This window comes from Thamnophis sirtalis, unplaced genomic scaffold (genome assembly GCF_051295495.1).
Source record: "Thamnophis sirtalis isolate CommonGarterSnake01/CBP01778 unplaced genomic scaffold, rThaSir2_p1.2 scaffold_15, whole genome shotgun sequence".
NCBI lineage: Eukaryota > Metazoa > Chordata > Lepidosauria > Squamata > Natricidae > Thamnophis > Thamnophis sirtalis.
The window spans coordinates 26,202,472-26,229,659 of NW_028261395.1; the positions used below are offsets into that span (position 1 = coordinate 26,202,472).

Here is a 27,188-nt window from a genome sequence, read left to right on the forward strand (position 1 = left end):
CAACACTGCTATTGGGAATCAAAATATCTGGAAAATGTTGGAAAAACCTATGGCAACTGTCCAACATGTCAAGAAGTTCTTTTCAAACATGACATTGTATCACAAGTATTACAACTGGGATGCTATATATACAATGGAAAGATTTCAAACTCTTTCCACCATTGAGTCTACACCTTCCCCAGCAGGCCAGATCAGTAAGATGATGCAATGACTAAGAGTGCTAATGTCTGAAGTATATAATCATTAATGTTTAGTTAGAAATCATTTTTGGTTTCTAATGACATTACACATTGCAAGAATGCAGTCTTGCCACAGAAAAGAAGCATAGTTTTTAGAAAGGCATTTGATTTAGCTAAAGACCTACATTGTCCATTTTTGAAGGAAGTTCTATCATCCATTGTTTTACTTCACTGAATATACCTGTTGTCAAACACCACAGTCATTTTTTTCTTGAATGTCACTCCATCAACTTGTTTGAGGAGGCATCAAAAGAGGATTATTATATTTTTACTAAATTAGTAAAATGGACCTAATTAACAGGGTGCATATTTTCTATTAAATGCTAGCAATTGGGTGTATGTTGTAGATATGCAGAAGGAAAACCATGACCTTTGAGGATTCATGGTATATGGGGTTTTTTTAGAATTTAATTTGTGAAAATTCAATAATAAGGTCACACGAGCCTGCCGGTTTAACAGCTGGTTCAGTGATCACATGCTTCGTGCGCATGCACAGTTTTAACAACACTTACCTTCTATGTTACTTCTGGGGAGTAACGCAGCTGAGGCGCGGCAATCCGCTTGCCACGCGAATCAGCTGCAAGGATATAGGTAAGTAAAGTGCAGGGGTGGGCAGGTGGTTCCACCTGATTGTTGGAGCAAACTGGTATATATTATATTAGTATACAGTATACAGTATACAGTATACATATACATATACATATACATATACATATACATATACATATACATATACATTTACATATACATATACATATACATATACATACATACATACATGTATGTATGTATGTATGTATGTATATGTATATGTATATAAAGTCACAACCCCTGGTATGCCCAAATATGGGAGGAAGTTCACTGCTTCCATTCTCTGTCCATCGGCTCGTCATAAGAGACCATCCAGACAGAAACCCAATATTTTTACTATTGCCTTTGTTACATTTGTGTTTTATTTGTGCTGATTCTTTATTTGTTGTATTTGTGCTGATTCTTTATTTATTTATCAGCACAAATACAACATATATATATATATATATATATATATATATATATATATATGTGTGTGTGTGTGTGTGTGTGTGTGTGTGTGTGTGTGTGTGTGTGTGTGTGTGTTTGTGTGTGTGTGTGTGTGTATTTGTGCTGATAAATAAATATAACTCTAAATAGATGTAACTCCATATACATATATATATATATACACACACACACACATACATACATACATATACATACACACACACACACACACAGACAGATATATATATAATGTAAGCAGTTAGCTTATATAATGTAAGCAGTAAGCAGATATATATAAAATGTGTGTGTGTATATATATATATATATATATATATATATATATATATATATATATATATATATATATACACACATATACATACATACATACATACATACATACATACATACATACATACATACATACATACATACATACATACATATATATATATATATATATATATATATATATATATATATATAAAGTTAGCTTCCTCCCATAATTGGGGCTTACCAGGGGTTGTAAAATTTTATATATATAAAATCAAGTACAGTGGTCACAATAAACATCTTTATTTTTAAAAACTGTCTTATGGGGGGCCCCTGGAAGGATGGGAGAACACTTGCAAGCATTTTCCCTTTTACTAGAAGGGTTTTTAAAATTGGAATGGAGAGAGGAAGTTGTTGCAAAGAAAACTTTATTTATTTCATCAAGCATGAATTAGATAACAGATATAACTATAGACATGATTATGAATACATGAAATGAATACGAATACAAGGAAATATTAGGACAGGGACGGTAGGGATGCTGATACGCTTATGCATGCCCCTCAAAGACCTCTTAGGAATGGGGTGAGGTTAACGGGAGACAGTCTAAAATTAAAGTTTTGGGGGTTTGGGGAAGAAACCACAGAGTCAGGTAGTGCATTCCAGGCATTGACCACTCTGTTGCTGAAGTTGTATATTCTGCAATCAAGTTTGGAGTGGTTTACTATAAGTTTGTATCTATTGTGAGCTCCAAATGATTTCAAAGTGGGTTACATATGCCAAGAAAATTTGGACGCAAAATGGGTGAATTTCTGCTGTATAATTTCATATTCAGGGGATCTGGAGAGGGCTTAATATTTGCCTTCCACACTCTTTTCCACTGTTTTTGTTGAAAAAGAACATCCCAAAGCTGAAAAATATCCATTTTGCCATCCAATTTTCACAGAATGTTCTCAGAATGTTGGGGAAATATAAGTCATGTAAGTCTGGGGTCTCCCCACCATCACCTTAAAAATGAAGGTGCATGAAAGTGTTTTTTTATTAGGGCAGCCTGGTCTAACCAAATATAGGACAGAGCATACTGCTTCCGCTTTGAAAGCGTTTTGCCTATAAGTCTGCAGAGCATGGAGACAGCACTAAGGGAAATGTAGCTCTTCCTTTCTAATAATCCCCAAAGGAGTAAGTACTGAAACAGAATTGTCTATGAGCAATGGTGGGGTCCTAGTAGAGAACTGACCAAATAGTGAGGGTACTTTGTGACTCGACAAATGCGCGCACGACAAAAGCACGCCGATGAAACCACAGCGCGAAAACTGCGACATCATTAACACGCCCACAACAGTGCGCCGACAGAAGCGTGATTTAAGTTAAGGTAAGGGTTAGGTTCAGGGTTAGGTTTAGGTTTAGGGTTAGGTTCAGGGTTAGGTTTAGGGTTAGGGTTAGGGTTAGGATTAGGGTTAGGTTCAGGGTTAGGGTTAGGTTTAGGGTTAGGGTTAGGGTTAGGTTTAGAGCGCGCTTCTGTCAGCGCGCTGTTGTCGGCGCGCTTCTGTGCTCATTCGTCGGTGCAGTTTAGAACTTGCGATTTTCTCACCGCGGTTTCGTTGGGCATGCTTTTGTCGGGCGCGCTTTTGTCGGTGAACCAGACTACTTAACTATGGTCACCCATTCCAGACTTATTTTCAGTACATAAGTAAAATAGGGACATGTTTACCTGATTTCAGGTGTTGGTATTCCTACTACAATGCAGTCCAACTGCACTTTGGTTCCTTCAGAGACCTCTCTGCTTTTCAGTTTCTGAGTAAAATGTGGCGGTTGACCTATGGGCTCCTCAGAATAAAAAGGTGCAGCCGATGTCTCTGTGGTTAATACTGGAGTTTCTAAGGTGTGGACCACTTCCACATCTGCCTGTTGAGGATAAGCTGGGTTTTCCAGTGAAGGCTGAATTTGATCTGACTCTTGAGATATTGGAACACAAGGCCTTTCCCTGTTTTCAGATAAACTGTCTTGATTGGCCTTGTGCTTAGATTCAAGTTTGCTCCTGTAGTTTTTGCATGTCTTGGGCCTGATTCTTTTTGAACTGTGTGCTTTGAAAAGAGAAGAAAGCTCCTCAATAAAATCGGCAGCCTTGTTGAGCAACTCTTTCTTTGATTCTGTCTCTGACCCAAATGCCTGCTTCTTTGGGTGGTTTCCTGAAGTTGGCGAAGCCGTAGATTGGCACTGCTGCTTCTTTGAAATAATATTTTCAGAGTTTTTCAACTCGGAGGGTAAAAACACATGGATCTGCTGTTCTTCTTCTTGGCTGTTCTCAGGTGGCTCTTGATTGATAGCTTGTCTGGCCAAATGCACACTCTCATCTAGTTCTTCTTGGCTCAAAAAGGCAGAAAGATCTGGCAGTTCATCCTGGCCAGTTACCTCATCAGAAGCCCTGGAGGCACACCCAGAATGGACAGAATGCAGAGAAGATTCTGACCTGCTCCTTTCACTATTACCTTGATGGCTGTTTTCAGCTAAATAGCTCTCTCTCAGAAGTTGAGTTATTGAAGTTGAAGAGTCAGAAGTATTGTCTTGCATGCTGTTAACAAAGAGTACAGATAGGACCATAACCTCATAATATATATATATATATTTCTAATACTGAGTTAAAGAAATGGACACAGGTGTTTTTACTGTTGACTTCCCCAACCTAGAAACTTACAGAGGTGTACTGATCAAACCCTACACCCCACCCCACCCCCAGAAAATTAAGTTATATCCAACAATCTGGAGCTATCAGGCTGAGGAAATTGTTCTACTGGAAATGATCAACAAATACTGTATACAACTCCTCTTTTGCTGCAGATTTAATTGTGATCTGATAAGGCTAGCATCTCTATTATTTGGAAGTACTCTAACTTTCTTAAAAGTTTAAAGTATTTTTTGCTACACAAAGCGGTATTCTCAACCATTCTCTATTAGAATTTGTCCCATTTATTGATTCATTTACCTTATCCAGATTCATTCTTCATCCATTTAGTCCTGTATTCTTTGCTTGGAGTTGCTATACCTTAGAAAGAGGCATTTATTTGCCCTACATCTGATATTCTTTTAAACTTGAGAGCTGGGCTTGATTTACTATATGTATAATAATACTATTATGCCCTCCCAAATTAAGATTCTGCAGTAACCATATGACCATTCCTAACAACAAGTGGTCATATTTGAATGCATATATGACATACAAATATCTTTTTATAAACAGATGCTCATAATCAAAAAGATGTTGCTGGAATTCCATATTTTGCCATGCCTTGATGGGGATGAGAAATTATAGCAAAATTACCCAGGAATTGATCATCCCTGATTTTATAAGATCAGTAATCCCTGTTCTTTGTCTGAAGAAATTTTCTCAGTTGAATTGTACCCTATCATCTCTTTCATTTATTTCTATGTGAGTAGTTCATTTTTCAGTATATTTGGCTCTTACTGTATCTCAAAATTGTATATATTTGATACAGAAGTTGAGGTAGAAAATGTCAGGAAGGTCTGATTTTGAATAAACCTGGTCCAGTCAAGATTGGATGAATCTTGGGGAACAACACACCATTTTAGCACTGAGTCTTACTGTATTTCCAAAATTGAAATGAGATAATATCTTATGCTACTTAACAGATCCTGGAAAGACTGTGAAGCACACACAGCTCAGTTCACTCCTGCTCATCAACACAGGCTGTTTCTGTTGACCTCTTCATTGTATCTAATCTTAGGGTGAACAGTGGATGACTCTACACTCAGCACTGACATTTAAGGACACTGCTTAACTTAGTCACAGAAGTCAGTTAAATTAGTTACTGATTTTGGGCAAACAGTTATACCTCTGTTTAAAACAGAATTGGGGGGCCAGGTGTCACTTGAGTTTTTGCCATAATTTTCAGCTGGAGATGTAACTATTATATATAACTATTTGTCTTAAACAGAATTTTCTGCAATTTCAGAAATGTCCGGCCCTCTGGAACGATCTCCCCGTGGAGATTCGGACCCTCACCACCCTCTGGCTTTCTGCAAAGCCGTTAAGACCTGGCTGTTCCGGCAGGCCTGGGACTGATGAGTTCCCAGCCCCACTCGAATTGGTGTGCCTGTTGCGGAGTTTTAATATGTTTTTTGTAATTGTTTGTCTGGTTTGCTTTCATTGTATTTCCCCCTTTCCTTATGAGTTTGTTAGCCGCTCTGAGTCCCTTCTGGGAATAGGGCGGCATACAAGTTTAATAAACCATAACCATAACCATAAATGTTAACTTTCTTGCTCTCATGACCATAGACTTTGGTGAAACTGATGTAGCATAGCCAAAATATGTGCACAGAGGCCCAAGTGTGTACAGAACAGAGACTATAATGCTTTCAAGGGTATCTATGGTGGAAACAAGGCAAAACATACTCATATACTCATATAATTAGAAAAACATGTAAAAAAGGACAAGACTTTGATCACATGATGGTAGCCACCATCTTGCCTTTTTTGACCCTTTCTCTGATGCTACTCCTTGACATCCCCACCCCCAAAAAACACCATTAAAATGTCAATTTCCTGTCAAAATCTGGAAATTTTCCTAAAAATTTCTTCAAAATTTTTTAAAATGCCATTTCTTCAAGCAACATCATGTCCACACTTATCAGAACCTGACCTCATTTACTAGATATTTTTGGCCTGGGATGATGAGGCCAGCTATTTTTATGGAAAGCAAGAAACAGTTTGTACACAAGGGATACAAGACAAAAAGTTTCCCTCGGGTGAAACTAGAAACGAATGCATGGACATCATCATGTATAGTGGTCAGAGGTGGTATTCAGCTGGTTTAGACTGGTTCACCCAAATCGGTAGTGGAAATCATGGGTGGACTCTCCCCCCTCAGCTCTATACTGTCCTATTTAGGCACTTTTTCAAGCCATGTGCATGTGTGCAAGCCACGTGTGCGAGCAAAGCTGTGCACATTTGTCGACGGGGCATGTATGAACAAAGCAAGCTCATATTTGCAAACCGATTGGGAAAGTAAGTGAATACCAGCCCTGATAGTGATACCCTTTTTCAAAAGCATATTTTTCAATTTCTCAGTCTATTCTCCAGCCCTGCAACTCTCTCGTGGTCACATCTGTATCTTGTCTCTCTTTGCTTAGCTTGCAAACCTAGTCCAGGTCATTGGCCAGGTGCTACATCAGCCAAGCTTGGAAAATGGGGGGGGGGGGGGAAGGTCACAAGTGCGATGGGCAAAATTTTCATAAATAACAGCAAGCACAACTGACCTGATATTTGTTTAAAAAGCAAACAATAAAAGTTAGAGGTGAAGATCTGCTCTGTTTTAATGGTTAAAATTCAAACCAAATCAAATAATTCCTTATAGATCCATGATCCAGGATAAATAAGGTGTATTAAATAAACTTACAGAATAGAACATAAAAATAAAACAAGGCATACAGAATGAAAAATGTATTCTACAGTCATGCTTGCTCTATCTTGTTATCAGCAATAATCAAGCTATGAAAATAAAATTTGCAAGAGTCACCTTGTGGTCTTTCTGCATTAATAAAAACTGAACAGAAAAATAAAAGTGAGACTAGAAGAGGCATTAGCGCTCTTTACATACAGTATATCTTGATAAGAGGTTACAGTGCTACAGAATATCATTTCTTTTTCAACATTACTATAGGTAGTCTTGACTTACAAATACAATTGAGACCAGAATTTCTGTTGCTAAGCAAGGTGATTGTTAAGTGATTTGTGACTAATTTTACAACCTTTTTTTGCCACATTTAAACAAATCACTGAAGTTATTAAGTGATTCATATAGCCCAGGGGTCACCAACCTTTCAGACCTCAGGGACCACTGAATTCATAATTTTAAATCCCGAGGACCACTAATATGATTTTTTTTAAAAAAGATAAATAGTATTTAATGTAATATAAAAATGCAAATAATTTTTCTGCGGACCACCAAAAAATTTTCATGGACCACCAATCGTCTGACTGGGAAGAATCACATGACCCTGGGATGCTGCAACCACTGTAAAATATATGCTGGTTGCCAAGTGATCAAATTTTTATCACATGACCATGGGAATGCTGCAATGGTTGTGGGAGGACAGGTTGCCAAGATCAATTTTGATCATGTGACCAAATACTGTGATGATTTTAAGAGTGAAGACTAGTTGTAGGTCATATTTTTCAGTGTTTCTGTAGCTTTGAATGGCCACTAAAGAAATGGTTGTAAGTTGAGGATTACCTGTATAAGAGCAGAGCCTTAATGCATATGGAATTGTCCACAATTTTACAAAATAACGTGGCTGTCAACATTTATTGTAAGTTGATCGAGATCTATGCACTGCTACAGATCAATTGTACCCTTGATGAGAGTTTATTGTATTCTGTAAGCGCCATCATTTCATGATGTTGTCCCATGGGCTTTGAAAAAAACAGTCTTTCTCTCTATAAATTTGGAGTTTCTAGGACATATTATTGTGCCAGCTCTTGAGACTGGAAATGAATCTTTGACTAGTATTTAAACCTGCAGTGCAGTGAAAGTTAAGAATGAATGCAGGAATGATCACTGGAGATGGTCAAAAAAGTAAAAGTGGCATTTTACGTGGGTGGGGCTTTGATCAGGTGGTGCTGAGTGTCAGCTTGACTTTTTATGATCCTCTACAAATGTCTATGGAGATTTTCAGTCACCCAAGTCATGGTTATCCCAAAGGTGCTTTTTGAAGAGGCGACTGGTTTTTCTTTGAAGACGTTTTGCTTCTCAAAAGAAGCTTCCTTGATGAGAAGTATCCAAGAATTGCATTCAAAAGCAGAATCCAGGAAACATCCAAGAATTGCATTCAAAAAGAATGCAAATGACCAGCTGTCTGAAAGGAGTATAAATTATTCCATTCCCCATCATCCAGTCAGATCTGAAGAAGTTTCTTGGATGAGAAGCGAAACCTCTTCAAAGAAAAACCAGAAAGTCCAGTTGCCTCCTGGAAAAGCTCTTTTGAGATCCTCTACAAACATCCTGAATGCTAATTTCACACTGAAATTTTAAAAAGTAAGTACATGAACTAAATCTGTTTTTCTTCTAAGCTACTGATATTATTCATCTATATATTTTTGTAAAACTTATGCAATAAACTTCGATAACTCTACGCATGTATACCCATCACTTTTCCGAGGTTGCACTCTCATCCAGCATTATCCTTTTTAAAATCTTATGAGGGTGGTTGGACAATGAAATAATTGTCCCAAACTTATCCAATGAATTTTATCTGTGAATGGCTAAAATCTGAATCTTTCTGCTTCTACTTCAGTTCTTTAAATTAGCTTCTGGAGCAGATATATCCCATTCATATCTTCTTGAACTAAATAGCTTCAACAACTCTGGAGCTTGAATTCTATTGAATACTGGCTCTAGAGTATTTTTTGGTTTAAGTTAAAAGACTTTTAAAAAACAAACAAAAAATTCAAGGGAAGAAGGCGGGGCTTAGCAGTGAGAAGATGGAGTTTCAGGCTACTCCTGAAATTCCTCTATACCGAAGGATTTTTGGACGAGTTCTTTGAACTCTAGCTGTCCCGGAGACGACAGTGAAGGTGGGGAGAGACCCTAGACCTCAGAGATACCCGCAAATCTCTGGGGGGGGGGTATTAACTCCTCGTGCCAATTCCTTTCTGGATTAGCTGCGTGCTAACTGAAACTGCAGGTTGCCCCTAAGAATGCTAGAAGTGATGTCATCTGGTAAGCTGATTTTATTATCCAAGAGAGACTGTTTGCGTTAAAAACTTAAGATAATTGAAACCAAAGAACAGGGAAACTTAGCGGCGAATTGGCGTTTTCTAATGGATTTATGGCTGGTGGTTACTTTACTTCTTAAATGCTTCAAGAAACTCCTCGACACCCTCCCCCCTCTGAATCTCCTTAAATGGATCGTAAAATTTATTTTCTACTAACTAGCCCGTCACGACTCGACACTTTTATTACTTTACTACTCGGCTTTGTTTACAATCACAGCCTGTGAGAGACTAAGAAGTCTGTGGAAAAAAAAAAAAGAGTTTGCAATTTCTAACTGCGACACACATCATGGCGTCCCAAAATACCTCTAAGATTTCATTTCAGAGACTTTTTTCCGCATGTAGAGGACTTTATAATTCTTATCAAAGATTGGAAAGAAAATTGGATCATCTGATTTCAAAATATGAAGCAAAAACTGAGATTGTTGAATGTTTAAATGCTCCTGAAATACAAACGGAAAATGTGAGAAATGGTGTCTGGTCTATCTCAGAGGAAGAAAGGAGGGGGGAAGCTATAAAGAAGAATCATTTAAAAAGACAGTGTGCAGGAGGAATGGAAAATCCAACTTTGAGAATTAAAGTTAATTTGGAAAATATTACAAGCCCAGGACAACATTATTATTATTTCATCACTGATATTCAGAGTCCAAAGGTGCCAAAATATCTTTGTCTGGATTTGATTATGAAAACATTTGGTAAATTTATCCAACGTGTGGCAATTGGCTGGAGAGGATCTTGCTATTGGAGAGACACTGGCTGATAGATGGAACAACGTAATTTAAAATCTAGCTAAATCTGATTACCTTAATGTGTAATAGATATAGCTGAAAAATGACTGATATGAATAGTAATATATATAATTTGGAACTGGCTGATAGATTGAAGAACACAACTGAAAACTAGTTAAACCTAATTGCTTTTTCTTGTAACAGATATAGTTGAATAATAATTGATATTGATAGTAATGTATATAATGTGGAGTTGATATGATAACTAACAATTGGAAGATTATACATAAAGAGTATTAAATACAATAATTATCACTATTAAAAACTAAATAAAATACATACAATCAAATGTTAATCAATACTGGGAAAATGTTATGATATATGATATAATTAAATATTATGGATGTCCAGCTAAAATAGGATATGAGGATTTGATGATAATAGAGGATTTTATAAATAAGTAAATGAATTGTCAGCATGTATTATGGATTAATTATGTAATGCATAGCTAAGGATGAAGGATGTTTAAATAACCATAGGTAATTAAAACTGGAGGTATAATGATGTTGATATGGTAAATATTCGAGTTAAGATATTTGAATTAATATGAGTTAATGGAAGAGAAGCACCAAAGCATGTTGTAACCAGTTGATATACTTCTTTTTTTTTTCTCATGATAGACACCTGTGTTTTGTTTCGTTTTCCTGCCTTGTCTCTTGTCGCCTTTGTCTTTTTTTGTATTATTTTTATTTTATTTTTTTATTTTATTTTTTATTTTTTATCTGTCCTTTTTTTCCTTTTTTTCCTCTTTTTGATTTTTTCCTCTCCCACCGGTGTGGGCAGGGATTGGTCAAGATTATTACTTTTATCAATATTGCTAAATAATAATTACAGTTAAATGAAAATGGATATATAATAATGCCTTAGTTAATATGAGTTATGTTGGTTGACTATGGAGGAGATGTACCAAAACTTATCTGTAATTGATTGATATATTTTTTACAGATGTAAAGAAAGATGTGTACCTGTTTTAAACTAAAATTAAAAAACATTTATTTAAAAAAAAATATTCAACACCAGTCTACAACAAATAGTACTACCAGTAGGATTGTTCACTATTTTTAAAAAACTAGTTAATTAATCACCATCCATTCTAATGATGAAACTGATCATTATGAATACATTTATGCCTTCTAGTATTTATACAGTAACAGTTTGGAAAATGTAAAAACTGTAAATGAATTTACAAAGTGATGATTCGCGTTTGAAATAACTTTAATCAGTGCTTAATCACTAAATTAAATTGATCCTTCACATTAAATAGATGTATCCAATACTGAGTAAAATTTGATTACATACAGTAGAACAGAGAATAATAATAATTACAATTACCTTTGAGTAATAAATAAAAATCAACCATTCTCACTAATCAAAACTTGGGTTATTAAAATGACAGTTTGACTAGGCAGATAAATGTAAATATCTCAAGAACTTTTAAGTCATTCAATCATAAGGGCTTCCATAAATCTGCCAACCTTCCAAGGACTTTTGTATATTACTATAGACCAGGGGTGAAATCAACTTACCTTCGCTACCAGTTCACAAATGTCAGTGCATGCAAGCAGGACCTTCTGCACATGCATAGAGTGTCAAAAACAGGACGTAATGACGTCCAGGTGGGCGGGAAGAGCCTCCCGCTACCACCGCTACCGGTTCGCGTAAATTGGATAGAACCAACTGAATAGCGCCACTGCTATAAAATAATATAGAGCCAGCCCATTATTACAAATCCTTTTCCCCTGTTTCCCTAAGCCCTTACTTGACTTGACCCTGTCTGCGAACTGTGGATGAGGATTTAGAAAAAGTCTCTTTCAAGATGACCAGCAAGCATCGCTGGCTGGGGAATTATTGGAGTTGAAGTCCACACATCTTAAAGTTGACAAATACTGAGCTTACATCTGCATCCTCGCCTTGGTGCATGAGCATTTGTGATGGAAAACAGAAGACTAGGATATCACAATCATAAAAGCCAGCTCTCTCCTCTATTTAGGTACGAAAACATTCTGTAGTCACCATGGCTTAACGCCTGCAGGGAGAAAAAGCCCAGGAGTCAGGGAACATAGCGAGGGGAATTCCTAGGAACGGGAAGCCCCCCCCCCCCCAAGTTCTGTGCATCAGAGCTGGCAGTGAGCCAGATTGTAAGTCAGTTGAACTATTCTACCATGATCTGTCTGGGATCGTGGGCCATACCATCAATCTGAATCAAAGTTGAATCAAAGTAGCAGTCAGATAATAAAATGTGACTCTTTTGGTTGTGGCACTGAGGCTGCATTGAAACATCAGAATCAATGCAGGGTAACAATGGTGCAATTGTAGGAAGATTCCTAATATCAACTATTACGTGAAGACCCAGTTTTCCGGAAAACATTCCAATGTAGTAAAGGTGGAAGGAAAGAAATAAAGAAGACCAGCAGAAAGGTGTATGGACTCTGTTACAGTGGCAGTGAATGCTGCTTTGGAAGATGAGGTAAAAGAATGATTGTTATGGAAGAAATTTATCAAAGTGGTAGTTTGGAGTCAAAAATAACTTGACGCTGCATAATCAATCAATCATTTCCACTCAAAAGGAGGAGTCTGAGGTAGAAAGCTATTTTAATTATGTTCACTTGTGGGCTTCATAGACGTATCTATTCGGCAACTATGGAAGGAGAAATTTGAACTAGAAAATCCACAAGGATCATCTAATTCACTTGTTGGGATGATCCCACAAGCATGTTATATCCTCATTGAGAATCTGTCAAAATGTCAAATTTTGCAATGATAGATTTATACTTTAAAGAATCACCTTGTAGGGGAGGTGGGCTGCATATATTTTAATAACTAAATTACTAAATAAATAAAAAATTAATTGGAAATATTTTTAGGTAGGAGAGACAAGCTAGTATCTCAGAATAAATTTTGACCTGTGCTATGTTTTCTTTTACTGTACTTCTAGGCCAACTAGAACAGTTAGAAGGTAGGCATGGAGACTGTACTCTCACACATTTGCATGAAATTTAATTCATGCAAAATACTAAGGAGCACTTGCCAATACCTCACAGGAGTCGAAGAATATACTGTGAATTGTTGTGGAATATTCTTCTGCCTGTCTTTGCCAAGTCAATGACCTTCAGCCGTAGATGGGCTATAGTTTTTATCTCCCATAATGGAGTAATGAGACTGCAATCAAAAGCATTTGGGAGATGCTAGGTAGAAAGGTTACAGGGCTTTCTTTGAAGCCATGCCTTTATTTAAAGGATTTTAGTGAGATGCACTTCAATATAAATTCTCTGTCTCAAATTAGCAATAGAATGAGCAACACTGTCCTTTCAAACTAAGGGATTATTAGCTGGTATCACCTTCTACTTGTGATGGACTTGCTAATCATCCCAAACTAAGTCTCTCACTGAGATCAAAACGTTTCTGGCTCATTTGTGAACAATTAGAACTCCTAAATCTCTTTACTCAGAATTACACTCCAGGCATGAATCCTTTTCTAACAGTATACATTTGATTTTGATCAATATTTTGTTGACTCTTTAGTCAACATTCTACTTAACAGCACTCTGATCCTCTAACTAAGCACTCTGATGTTTCAAGATACAGCATCCAATGGATTGTCAGAGAATACCCCAAGCTCTGCCTAGGCCTAGGCCTAGACCCACGATGGCGAACCTATGGCACGCATGCCAGAGGTGGCATGCAGAGCCCTCTGTGTAGGTACATGCGCCATCACCAGCTGCTCTTCTGGTTTATGGTGCATGCTGATCTTCATGAGTGCCGGAATTCAAGAAACCTGAAAACCAGCTAGCTGGTGTGCATATATGCATGGGCCATATGGTCTTCGAGTTTCCCGTGCTAAGGCGTGCGTGAAGACCAGCTGGCCAGCATGTGCATGTGCACCAGCCAGTTGGTCTTTGAGTTTCCGGAGCTCCGGCACACACACATACACACGTTCCGATTTGGGCACTCAGTGCCAAAAAGGTTTGCCATCTCTGCCCTAGACCAATTAATAACTGAATGCTAATATTTTATGCAGTTCTTAACCAATTATATTTTTAAAAATAAAAGATGAAGAACAAACATGCAACTTAAGACATTCAATTCCTCCTTTTTACTATAAAAGAAAGAACTTTTCTTAACTCTCCCCCATCAATCAAATATTCTTAGCTGTCATTAGATTATACAATATTACAATAACTTGTCATGACTGAATCTGTTGTTCCAGCACAAACATCTAAAGTATGTTTCAAAGCTCAAGTGTGTTCCACAAGTGTATGAGAAAGACTTCCCCTGGAGGCTTTCCAGAAACCTCCATTACGATACTCTACTGTACAAATAAATAACTGTATTCAATTGTGCTTTTAAGGCTACTTGATTATTATGGATGCTCAATTTGAGTGGATAACAAAAAGAGAAACAAGAGCCCAAACTGAACTTCAAGATTACAAATGCTTTATTTGTATTAAATGCTGATTCGTCCTTGAAGTAAAGCATTTTTCTCAGCATGGGGTCTTCAAGATATGCTGCCCATTTTAGCTAGGAATTTTGGGAGTTATACTCCCAATTTATAAAAGGCTAGTTAAAGAATACCCTAAAATACTAGAGGAAGGTGTGGCAGAACCTGGGGTAGGAGTTAAAGGAGGAACTGAATAGCATTTCTACATAACCACAAGTGGACTAAGTCCCACCCCTCTTGAATTCTATGGGTCCTTATCTAACTCACCTGAGGGTAGGACAAGAAGCAATGGGTGGAAACTAATTAAGGAGAGAAGCAACCTAGAACTAAGGAGAAATTTCCTGACAGAACAATTAATCACTGGAACAACTTGCCTCCAGAGGTTTTAGATACTCCAACACTGGAAGTTTTTAAGAAGATGTTGGATAACCATTTGTCTGAAGTGGTATAGGGTTTCCTGCCTAAGCAGAGGGTTGGACTAGAAGACCTCCAAGGTCCCTTCCAGCCCTGTTATTCTATTCTATTCTATTTGTTGATATTATTCCTATGTATAGACATGAACAGCAATAAATCAATTTAATTGCATTTTTATATGTGGACCTGATCCTTCATGCCTGACCAAATATCAGATAACAGGTAATTTCTCCATTCAAGTCTATACTCCATTTAAATCTATACATAAATCTGGATAGGTGGATAGACCTAGGTAGCCATATTTTGAATTTCTAGATATGGCTACCTATCCTTTGTTACTTGCTTTGGAGAATACAATATGAAGCATGATTGGCATTTCTTGACTTTAAATGGAGTCCCGCTGTTTAAGGACACATCTCCAGCTCTTAAGTAACACCACATGATTCCCCAACTCTTAGATTTTATTTAACTTTGAACATTATCTCAAAGTATTTCTACCTTGTAAATGTAAACTTAGCTTTCATTAGATTGTCTAGTTTGCCCTCCTTTTCCTTATACCAACAATCTTGTCCTTTTTGCTTACGAAGTACAATTTTGAAAAATGCAAAATTTGTTTCTCCACAGTAATAGTTTTAGATCACACATTATTGATTACTGCACTATATGTAACTGCAGATTCTGTGGATGATCCATTACAAGTAGTCCTTGCTTAACAACTTTCTTATTTAGTGATCATTCAGGTGTTTTGCAACTGGAAGCCTTTTATAGTGATTGAAGCACCCTACAATCCCATGACCCAGCTTCACACCCAGCTTCCAAGAAGCAGATTCAATACAGAAGCCAGCAGTAAAGTCATGTGATATCCTGCTTAATGACTGCAGTAGACAAGAGATAGTATGTCTGTCATGGTCACTTGATATCTCACTTGACAATTGCATTGCTTAATTACATTGCATTGTTCTACCAATAAATTGTAATATGGATTTTGGCATGTTGAAAAGAATTTGACATGGAATCCATTTTAGTTGCCTAGATGTTTGGTGTCAATCTCTTTCTTAGATATAATCACTAAATAGTCTGCATATTAAATTACAATGCATTGGCTTGATATGATTTATTCTTAAATCTTACTGACTCCCTATTTATTTCCAAACTACTTGTGATTTTAAAAAATTCACTGACCTAGTATTAAGGACAGGCTTAATACTCCCTTTAATGGAACAGAAGTAATTCTACTAGTACAAAATTGCAATTTTAGTTGTAGTTTCAACAGACCTAATTAAAGTATTGCCTACTAACAGTTTAAGGTCAACAGATCTTATCAAAGTATTGCCTACTAACAGTTTAAGGTCAACAGATCTTATCAAAGTATTGCATACTAACAGTTTAAATCCTTTCTATCTATATGCTTTCATTATTATTTATATTGATCAACTGAGTGAAATATACTAATTAAGTCTTCTATAATTTTGAAAGCATTGTTTGTTAGGCGATACTCTAAAACTGTTAGATATTTTTCCTCTTGCATTGAGAACAAAATAAGATTTCAATATTTTTCAGAATACTGATGTAATTATAAAAAATCTCTTATTGCTCTTATTTAAAAAAATATCCATGTGCTACACAGATTTGGAAATGTGTCCATCTCTTTAAAAAAATGTTACGAAACTTACTGGCATTGCAATAAGATACTGCACAGCAACATACAGTATAAGAAGGCACATGCATTTTTCAGCCTACACAATGAACATTATGGGTCCTCTCTTTAAAAATGTCTGCAAACAATTTAGGTATGAGATGCCAATGTCCCTCAATGATTAATTCATTATATGTTCATTCACAGTTAATGTATGACCTGCTTTGAGCTATAATTGCAACAATATGAAAGTTCTCAAGCGGGACAGGATCAGAGGTGAATAAGCGCAGAAAGAAAGACAGACATGTTGAAGCACAATTTCCCAGTTCTTGTCCCAGCAGAAAAGTATGTTTACCAGAGTCACTCTTGATAGTGATATGGGCAGCATGTAAATTTAATAAATAAATAAAATGAATGCTGGCATAACATTTGCTGTCTTGTTGGCCAAGACCTATTCTGCCCCCAGCAGTGAGGCTGGTGAGTGATGCCATCCTTTCAGTTTTAAGATGGAGCATGTTAGAAGAAGTCAGTGGATTCTTCAGTTTCGTTTTCTCTCCTACCATCCCTCGCTTGCTGTCAGGAAAACACCCATCATTCTAATGTGGGGTGGGGCAGGGATGGGTGAGTGCAGGTGGGTCCTCGGGATGGTGGGTTTAGAGACACCCGTCAACTTGTCTAACTAACAAGTCACAGGTATAGGGATGCTTCCTGCCTTGGACCCGTTAGTTGTGCTGCTTCTGAATCCTGGCCCAATGGTCTTTCAGAAAACTCGGTGTTGACAAATGTTGAGCTGAAAGTTCAGTGGCACAGAAGGATGAAGAGAAAAGCAGGAGGAAAAGTGGCACAGAGCGCTCTTCTATTTCATTCCTACAGCCTCCTCTAAACCTGTGATGTGCCCACAGGAGTGAGAGGAACAGAAGAAGAACAGGGCAAAATAGGAGAGAATAATGAGATAATGAGCAAACTCCATCCTCAGCTAGTGCTACAAGGGAGCTAGCAATGAATGGCTGTGGCTGATGGAAGTAGTTCTTGAAGTGGGCAAAATTCTGCCTGTCCCAACAAAGGAATAAAACAATAGCTACGTAAAACTCCTTGTGGTCAGAAGAAGTAGAAAGCCTCAAATATACTCATTGGCTGACATGGCTGATAGAAGTTGTCTCTCTTTCCCATTTTAAATTGACTACCTGCATAGCCTGAGACTAGCAGTCTCTCAAGAGAAGATTAGTCATGTTTTTTTTAAAGCAAAACTCCAGCACGTCTTCAAAGAAGCATCTAGAACCTGTGAAAACCTTGAGAAAGCAGTTTGGATTAGACTGATCTTGTATTATGTGGACAAATGAATGCAGGTGTCTCATCTCTTCTTCAGCTGAAGCCGAAATGCTTACTGAGAAAGTAGATCCTCTTTATCCTAGAACAAAGCCAGGCAGGTCCCAGTTCTGACCTCTTCAGCAACTACATCATGAGTAAAGGATGCTATGACAGAAATTGTATCAGGGGGAGATCAGTGGTGGGATTCAGACAGTTCATGCCTATTCAGGAGAACCGGTTGTTAACTTTCTAAGCAGTTCGGAGAACCGGTTGTTGGAAGAAATCTCCTTTTGTTTTTTTCCACTTTACAAGGCTAATCCTGTAAGGAAGGCAGGAAGGAAACATTATGGTGTTGTTTCTAGCCTAATCTTTATTGCCCTGCTTACAGAAACTGCCTCTCCGGTTAACCCTTATTACATTGTCACAGCTAAGGCAAAGTGCCCATTGACCTGAGTGACATTGAGTTGGCCACCCCCACCTGGTCACATGACCACTGAGCCCCACCTACCCAGCTGGTCATTAGGGCAGAGAACCGGTTGTTAAACTATTTGAATCCCACCACTGGGGGAGATAGAAAATACCACGATTGAAACAACTAAATATGTTTTTAAGACATTTTGCTCTGGCATAGGAAAGAGATGAGGACAATGTGGTGGGAAGGATGGGAGTATGTGCCCTAAATTTTGGAAGGCAGATTAAGAGAGAAAGAATGAAGTTCTTCATTCAATTCTCCAAAGGTATAATGGCTCACCATAGGGATGGAACAGAATAGCATTCTGCACATGGTGAGTGTTACTCTTTCCTCCAGTTGGCATGCATGTAAAAAGTTAAGTTTCAGACTTCACTGGTTTCTAGAAAAAAATGGAGATTGGGCATTGTGCATTCCTATCTAACATTAAACATGAAGCTCAATCAATGACTATGATACGATATGGATCTGTATATTGAAATATATGTAAAGCTGACCTTGTGGTTTAAAACAATTAAATTGGGTTCTGGGTTTGCCATTAGAATAAGAAGAGGCTGACGTATATTAAAATCACAAGTGTGGGAAAAGGGACTTTGACATGGCAGATAGACAAATGTTTTTATTTGCAAGAAATTAAAGAGAATGAGTTAATGGACTGCTGAATGTACAAGAATGTCCACAGGACTTTAGTAAAAATAAACTCAAGATGGTGGCTGCAATGGTGCAATTGAAGTTCTGCCAGTTTTTAAAGGGTGCAGTGCTGTTATTTTGACCATTTATAATCATACCCTATGGATACTATAAAGATCTGTCCTGGAAGTCAGGTATGGAACGAAGCTCAAACTATCCATACCAAATAATGCCACCAATTCTAAAAAAATGTGTGGCTTCTGGGTTTGAAATCAATTTCCCACTGACCTCAGATGGAGGCCATGGGGGTATTCCATTGCAGCTGCATTTCTTAGAAGCTTCAGGAAGTTCTGCACAGTTGGATCTACTACATCCAGTGCTGGGCAGTTTCTGTCTCATATTTTGCATTATTAAACTGTCTGCTACAGGCTGTTCTGTTGTAACCATGCACGTAGCAGCACATATATCAGGTAGGATTAATGGTGGAACAGATCTAAGGCACAATTCACTCCAATGAGAATCCAGCAATATCAAGCAATATTTAATATAAGTCGGGTAGCCTTCCTGTCTTATGTGTTGATAAAGATATTCTTAAATCAAAAAGAAGCCCTGGCCAGAAATGAGAAGATATCAAAAATGCTTGAGTAATTGAAAGAAATATTGGACTTTCCCTGATAGCTCAGCTACAGTTTTGAATATATTCTAAGGATAGAAACTTTCTGTTCTAGGTTTTTTTTTTACAATAAAAGAAGTAATTTACTTATTTAATATGATTATTTGGGAATAGATGATTTGTATAATTTTAGTTGTTCTCCAAAATGAAGTAAAAGTGACTTCTGTTCATACTAATTCTTAGATTACTGGTATTGAATCATTAACCACTTCGATATGTTGAATAATTACTTGAAGTACAATGCTTTGTAATACTATCACAAACTATAAACTATAGATAGTTTATAATATACTATCTCTGGCTTAAATGTCTCAAAATATTGATAGCCTAGTTGGTGGGGGGCATTAAGAACATAATCTCTTATGTTTGGATATTCACTAGTGGAAATCATCATCATCGTACATCTTAAGAAGGTACTTGGTTGATACTTAGGACACTGGCAGCAACCCGTATCAACCATTAGCACCAGTCAGTGGTATTTGTGATGCATTTTTGAATGTTCAATTGACAGTTTCATGTTTAATGAATAAAGTAAATAATCATCATCATCATCATCATCATCATCCAATATAAACAAAATCAGCAATTTCGATCAGACCAACGGCATTTTTATCAAAGTCTTAATGTGAATGGTGACACCAAAAGTGAAAAACCAGAAAAACAGGCCACAGTTGAATTCTGGAAAGAATTGTGGGAAAATGCAAAGGACTACAACAAGAAAGCAAAGTGGATACATGACTTTGAGAAAAGCATTGGCAACAAACAAATGCAAGTATTAGAAATAACAACTGAGATGGTCAAAAATCGAGTTAAAAAGGTAAAGAATTGGACATCACCTGGAAAGGACTAATTACATGGTTTCTGGCTCAAATATCTGACCAGTTTACATGCAATATTGGCCAGGCAACTGAATGAAATTTTACAAAAGGGCCAAATTGATGAATGGTTGACAACTGGAAAAACATACTTGATTCAGAAAGATGCAACTAAAGGAACAACACCTGAAAACTACAGACCAATAACATGCTTGCCAGCAACCTTCAAATTACTCACAGGCATTATTGCAGATAACATGATGGATTATTTGGAAACAAACAACATCTTGCCAGTAGAGCAAAAAGGCAACAAAAGAAGGAGCAGGGGCACAAAAGATCAGCTTCTAATTGATAACATGATATTAGAAAATTGTAAGAACAGAAAAACGAACTTGAATATGGTCTGGATTGATTACAAAAAGGCATTTGACTCACTGCCACACAGTTGGATCATAAAATGCTTAGAAACAACTGCCATTAGCAAAAATATTACATCCTTTACTGAAAAGGCGATGAAACAATGGAGAACTGAGTTGGCAGTAGGGAACAAGATCTACGGAATGGTTAATATCAAGCGAGGCATTTTCCAAGGTGATTCACTTTCATCTCTTCTCTTCATCATTGCAATGATCCCACTATCAGTAAACTTAAAAAAAATGAAATTAGGCTACCAAACAGCCAAAGAAGCTGAAAAAATTTCGCATTTACTATATATGGATGATTTGAAACTCTATGGAAAGTCAGAAATAGAAATCCAATCATTGACAAACACAGTCCGAGTATTCAGCACCGATATTTCAATGCAGTTTGGCATGCGCCACTGTAGCCATAAAAAGGGGCAAAATCACTGCATGTGAGGGAATATCCAATGGCCAATTAATTAAATTCAAAGAAAATGAAGCCTACAAATACTTAGGCATTCTGCAGTTGGATAACATCAAGCATGGAGAAGTAAAAACTATTGTCAGGCGAGAGTACACCAATAGAGTTAGGAAAATTTTGAAATCTAAATTGAATGGTGGAAATACAATCAAGGCCATAAATACCTGGGCAATACCAGTTATAAGATACACAGCTGGTATAGTTAACTGGACACAAGCTGATTTGGACCTTTTGGACCGAAAAACCAGGAAACTAATGACAATGCACTACAGTTTACATCCACGTGGTGATACTGATAGACTATATCTGCCCCGAAAATCAGGTGGCAGAGGATTATTATAAGTGAAGCAAACAGTTGAAGAAGAAAAACATGCACTGGCTGATTATTTAAAAGAAAGTCAAGAACATCTATTAATCGAAGTAAAGAACAAAAATCTACTGAAGGCCCAACAGACGAAACAAGAATACAGAAAAGATGTGATAAAATCAAGAATGGAGAGTTGGCAGAACAAAGCACTGCATGGCCAATTTCTGGAAAAAATAAAAGATAAAGTGCACAGTGAACAAACTTGGTTATGGTTAAAAACAGGTACATTAAAGAAAGAAACAGAGTCACTAATCCTGGCTGCGCAAGAACAAGCTATCTGCACAAATGCCATTAAGGCCAAAATCGAAAAATCCTCTGATGATGCCAAATGCAGACTTTGCAAAGAAGCTGATGAAACTGTTGATCACATACTCAGCTGCTGTAAAAAAATCGCGCAGACTGATTATAAATTGCGGCACAATTCAGTAGCACAAATGATCCATTGGAATTTGTGCAAAAATTATAATATTAAAACAGCAACAAACTGGTGGGAACATCAGCCTGAAAAAGTCACCGAAAATCAGATGGTCAAGATCTTGTGGGATTTCCGTATACAAACCGACAAAATACTGGCGCATAATACACCAGACATCACACTGGTTGAGAAAAATAAGGTCACAATCATAGACATCGCAATACCAGGTGATAGCAGGGTCGCCGAGAAGGAACATGAAAAAATCGCAAGATACCTGGACTTAAAAATCGAAATTGAACGACTATGGCACAAACCAGCAGTGATAATTCCAGTGGTAATTGGCACACTGGGTGCTATTCCAAAAGCACTGGAATTACATTTAAAACAGTTAAAAATTGACAAAATCACCATCAGTCAAATGCAAAAAGCCGCACTGCTTGGATCTGCACGCATATTACGAAAATACGTTACGACGTCCTAGGCCCCTGGATGGGGCCCGACTAGTAACCAATGCCAAATCCGGCGAAACAACTGGCCGCTGTGATACAATTGTATAATAATAATAATAATAATAATAATAATAATAATAATAATAATAATAATAATATAATACACCAGACATCACACTGGTTGAGAAAAACAAGGTTACAATCATAGACATTGCAATACCAGGCGATAGCAGGGTCGATGAGAAGGAATATGAAAAAATTGCGAAATACCAGGACTTAAAAATCGAAATTCAACGATTATGGCACAATCCAGCAGTGGTAATTCCAGTGGTAATTGGCACACTGGGTGCTATTCCAAAAGCACTGGAATTACATTTAAAACAGTTAAAAATTGACAAAATCACCATCAGTCAAATGCAAAAAGCCGCACTGCTTGGATCTGCATACATATTACGAAAATACGTTACAATGTCCTAGGCCCCTGGGTTGGGCCCGACTAGTAACCAATGCCAAATCCAGCGAAACAATTGGCCGCTGTTATACAATTGTATAATAATAATAATAATAATAATAATAATAATAATAATAATAATAATAATACATGGGTAGTTTTGCCAGAAGTTTGGGTTCGAATGCAGCAAAAATGATTAGGAATGCCAAATTGACAAAGTTCTTAAAAATTAGCAAGTCAAGATCCTGTGAGACTTTTGAATCCAAACAGACAAACATCTGGTCCATAACACACCTGACATCACTATTGTGGAAAAGAAAAAAAGTCTGGTTCATTGATATTACAATACTAGGTGATGTACGAATTGAAGTGAAACAGCTAGCAAAATAACAAATTATCATAATTTGCAAATTGAAGTTGAGCGACTATGGAGGAAGAAATCAATGGTGTACCAATAGTAATAGGAGGCCTTGGAGCAATATCCAAAGGGATACATAGATACATGGACATTTTGAACTTATTAGACCTGAATATCCTGACTTCACAAAAAACCACCCTACTGCCTAAGTCCTTGCTTAGGACTTGAACTGTTAAGTTTTTACCAGTCCCAGACTGTGAATCGAATTGAAAATTAAAATAATAATAATCACAGTGACAAATATATCTATAGTGAAATGCTATAATTCAAACTGTCATTGCTACTAATTTCCATGGTATTATTGGTTTGAAGCCTAAGTATAATGCTTTGGATGAAATAAACTGTGAATAATATTTCAAAGGCATATTACTTATTATAGAAAATAGATGCCTCAAAAAAATTGAACTGCAATTCTCTAGTTATTCCAGCATCATCTTTCAAGAAGACATACCAGAGCATGGTTTCAGAAATACATGTTCAACAATTTAACAATCACAGATTAGAACTTTTCCGATATGAATATTTTTGTCAAGGGTTACATTCATAATCTACACCACAACCGGCTGGGGAATTCTGAAAGTTGAAGTCCACAAGTCTTAAAGTTGCCAAGGTTGGACATTCCTGGTCTACATTCTAATTTTCCTTGTAGAATGTAGAAGCCTTTTACATAATCTACATAGTTTGTTTCCTCAGCTTTGCTTTACAAATCTAGGGTTTAAAAAATATTAAATTGATTTTTACCTAAAAATAAGAAGAACTTCACATAGAAGAATTTTTATGTTAAGTGTCCAATAAGAGATCTGGAAACCTAATCTAATTAAGTTTCCATATGATCTTCTCTCAATTCATGACGCTGCTCTACTCTGCTGTTTAAAATTGCATGCCAAACATTTGCCACTGACAGTCAAAAACATTTTTTTCCAGAGAGAGAAAGAGAGAGGGATGGTGAGGGTTGAGAGAGAGTAATGTTCTTCAAGCAAGACTATTCCTGCAGCTGTTGTGTACATTAATCCACAGAGCAGATCTCCAAGCACTAAATATAGCCAGCCGTATCATTTTACATGACACATTCTTTCTTTCTCTCTCTCTCTCTCTCTCTCTTTCCCTATTTCACTCTCATGTAAACTCACACACATTAGATTTTAAATAAGAAGTCATATTAATCAGGATTTAGTGGAAATAAAGGATCTATGAGGGTTCTTAATTAGGGATGATAAAACAACAATTTCAACTATGTTAAAAACCACAGGCGGAGAAACAGAATTAACATCTGTGCCATTTCTACAAATCAGCATTCTGCTCAAAATAACTAAACAAGCATACATGGGAATTTGAGGGGGAGAATTTGGAACAACTCCTTTCAACACATAGGAAGAAACAAGTTCTTCATATTCTGAAGATTCTTGTTTCTATTTTAATCTAGTTTGACTCTGGGTAATTATCTACAATTATTAGCAATCTGACATATTATGGATCCCACCAACCCTCTGGGCACATTTCATCAAAACACCATCCACTTTTGAAAATCAAATAGGTTACCTTTTCTAATTCCTCCAGATGTTGACATCCAACTCTGGCACTCTGGCACAGTGACAATGATTCCTAAGTAAGAGATTATAGTAACCAAAGTGATGGTGCTTCTTCAGTTTCTTTGGCACGGAAATAACTTCAAATAACTGACTCCATCAGTCAAAAAATAAAAGTTAACTTTATGTTTTGAGGGAAGATAGCTGTAAGAAGCTGGACAACCTGTCACGACTGAAGCAATAGCATTTGTCACTGTGCAGGTCCCAAGTTATTTTGAGACGTACAAACCATGTGCCTGTGAAACATTTCTCTTCATTGGACAGGGTAATATCGAGCAAAGGGATTTCACTGCTGTGGCGGTGGGGGATTTGAACATTTTCTCTTTCTCCTCACCCTCCACCCCCACCCCAACCTGGAATATTTTCCCTTGATGCTTCAGCATTCTAGGCAAGACTCATTCATGAGAAAATACAAACTGAGTTTGGTATAGTCTAATACAAAGTCATGTCAAATCAAGTGGTTTTATTTGAAAAGTAGACAATACAGTAATAGGGTTTCAGCTCTTCTCTTTTCCTTCTCCTTCTCTTTCTCTTCTTCCTCCTCCTCTTCCTTTCTAGTGTAGGAAGTTAGCACCCACCCCTCTCCTAGAAAAATGAAATATTTTAGGAAATATTAAAAGTTATTCTACATAACAAAAATCTACCCCCTTCAGCTCCAGGATGATGGGATTAAGACATGGCCCTCAGGACATGATAGGATTAGCCCTCTACTCATCTCACCACCTAGGACCTTGGGAGATTGCACCACCCAAGCCTGGGACACAGAAAGTCTACAAAGTTAGCTAAGACCCCCGCCCTCTGGGAGTCTGACAGCCAATGAGATACATTTTTTGTACAGGAACAGGAAACTCTAAGGTGGGGCCCAAAAGAGGTCATAAAACCCAGGGAGTCTCAGCATCTCTGCCCTTTTTCTTTCCTCAAGGTCAAGGCATATGACCCCCCTTTTCCCCAGGACCTCAAACCATCCTGTCTACCATCAATAAATCTTCTTTCCAAGCAACTTCCATGAATCCAGTGTCTTTTTCCCCACTTGGAACTGAATCCAGAAGGACATTTCTTCTAACACTAGTTTGCTCAAATTATATGTGACACCTAACTTTATTACCAGATTAGCTTGTTTTCAAAGCTTGTTTGTTTCAGTTAGCCTTTTCCAACCCAGCACTTCTCTTTAGCACAACCACCATATTGGTTGGAATCTTGGCATTTTGGATGCTGAAACATCTGGAAGACAAACAGTGGAGTTTGAAGGAATTTAGGATTTTAAGGCTTCATAACCCGAAATTACACAACACTGGGCTGCTCACAACATTTTGAAATATTAAAGGTTCATCCACATAGACCAGTTAAAATACAAGTCCTTCATCTGGCAGAAAACTCTATTGCCATAATATATATTGGCGTCATCAAAGATCCCAAACCTGCCACAAGAATAATATTGACCATAGATACTGTTCTGCTTTACAACATGTAGGGCTGGGATTAATGGATTTCCTTAGCCTTCTCTTTCTCTCCTCCTACTGAATATCACAAGCCATGAGGAAAACATCCACGAATCACTCTTCCTAACATGGAATGGAGGATGGGTCTACTATGCACTTAGGTACGAGTTCATACTGAAAAGGTTTAAAAAGATGATTAAGCACTAACCTCCAAGAACGCTAAAGCTGTGTCCATAATCAGCCCAAGCAACAGCCAGCAAGCATGGTGTGGGTTGCACTGGGTACATAAAGAACTGGAAGTAGTATATAAGGAACTGGCATTCTTTCTCTTCTTTCAGTGTACTGTTCCTTTCCCTGCTGCCTTTAGCACTTTAGATCCATTTAGTCTCTAAGCTGGAGAGCAACTCAGAAATTGGCTGGTACATAGGCACTGTGGTGGCACAGTGGTTAGAATGCAGTATGGCAGGCTAATTCAGCTCACTGCCAGGAGTTTGATCCTCACCAGCTCAAGGTTGACACTGCCTTCCATCCTTCTGAGGTTGATAAAATGGGGACCCAGATCATTGGGGTCAATATGTTGAGTCTGTAAAACTGCTTAGAGAATGCCGTAAAGCACTGTGAAGCAGTATATAAATGCTATTGCTATTGTTTCAAGAGGGAGATCTTGACGCTGTGGTTAGAGTGCAGTA

At 37.3% G+C, this 27,188-nt stretch overlaps 1 protein-coding gene across 4 annotated transcripts in view; it reads right to left on the reverse strand.

Moving 5' to 3' along the window:
• Nucleotides 1–27,188, reverse strand: part of MYPN (myopalladin) — a 117,912-nt gene that overhangs the window by 65,135 nt on the left and 25,589 nt on the right. For 3 of the 4 annotated variants that reach the window (XM_087702515.1, XM_087702517.1, XM_087702513.1), the window contains exons 1-2: nucleotides 25,014–25,262; nucleotides 3,244–4,104 (exon numbers count right to left, since the gene is read on the reverse strand). In XM_087702515.1, the coding sequence (XP_087558641.1) occupies nucleotides 3,244–4,103 (860 nt within the window). In that variant the 5' untranslated portion in view covers nucleotide 4,104; nucleotides 25,014–25,262. Of the gene's footprint in view, nucleotides 1–3,243; nucleotides 4,105–25,013; nucleotides 25,263–27,188 lie in introns of those variants that run through there. The other variant, XM_087702514.1, reaches the window with a different exon arrangement.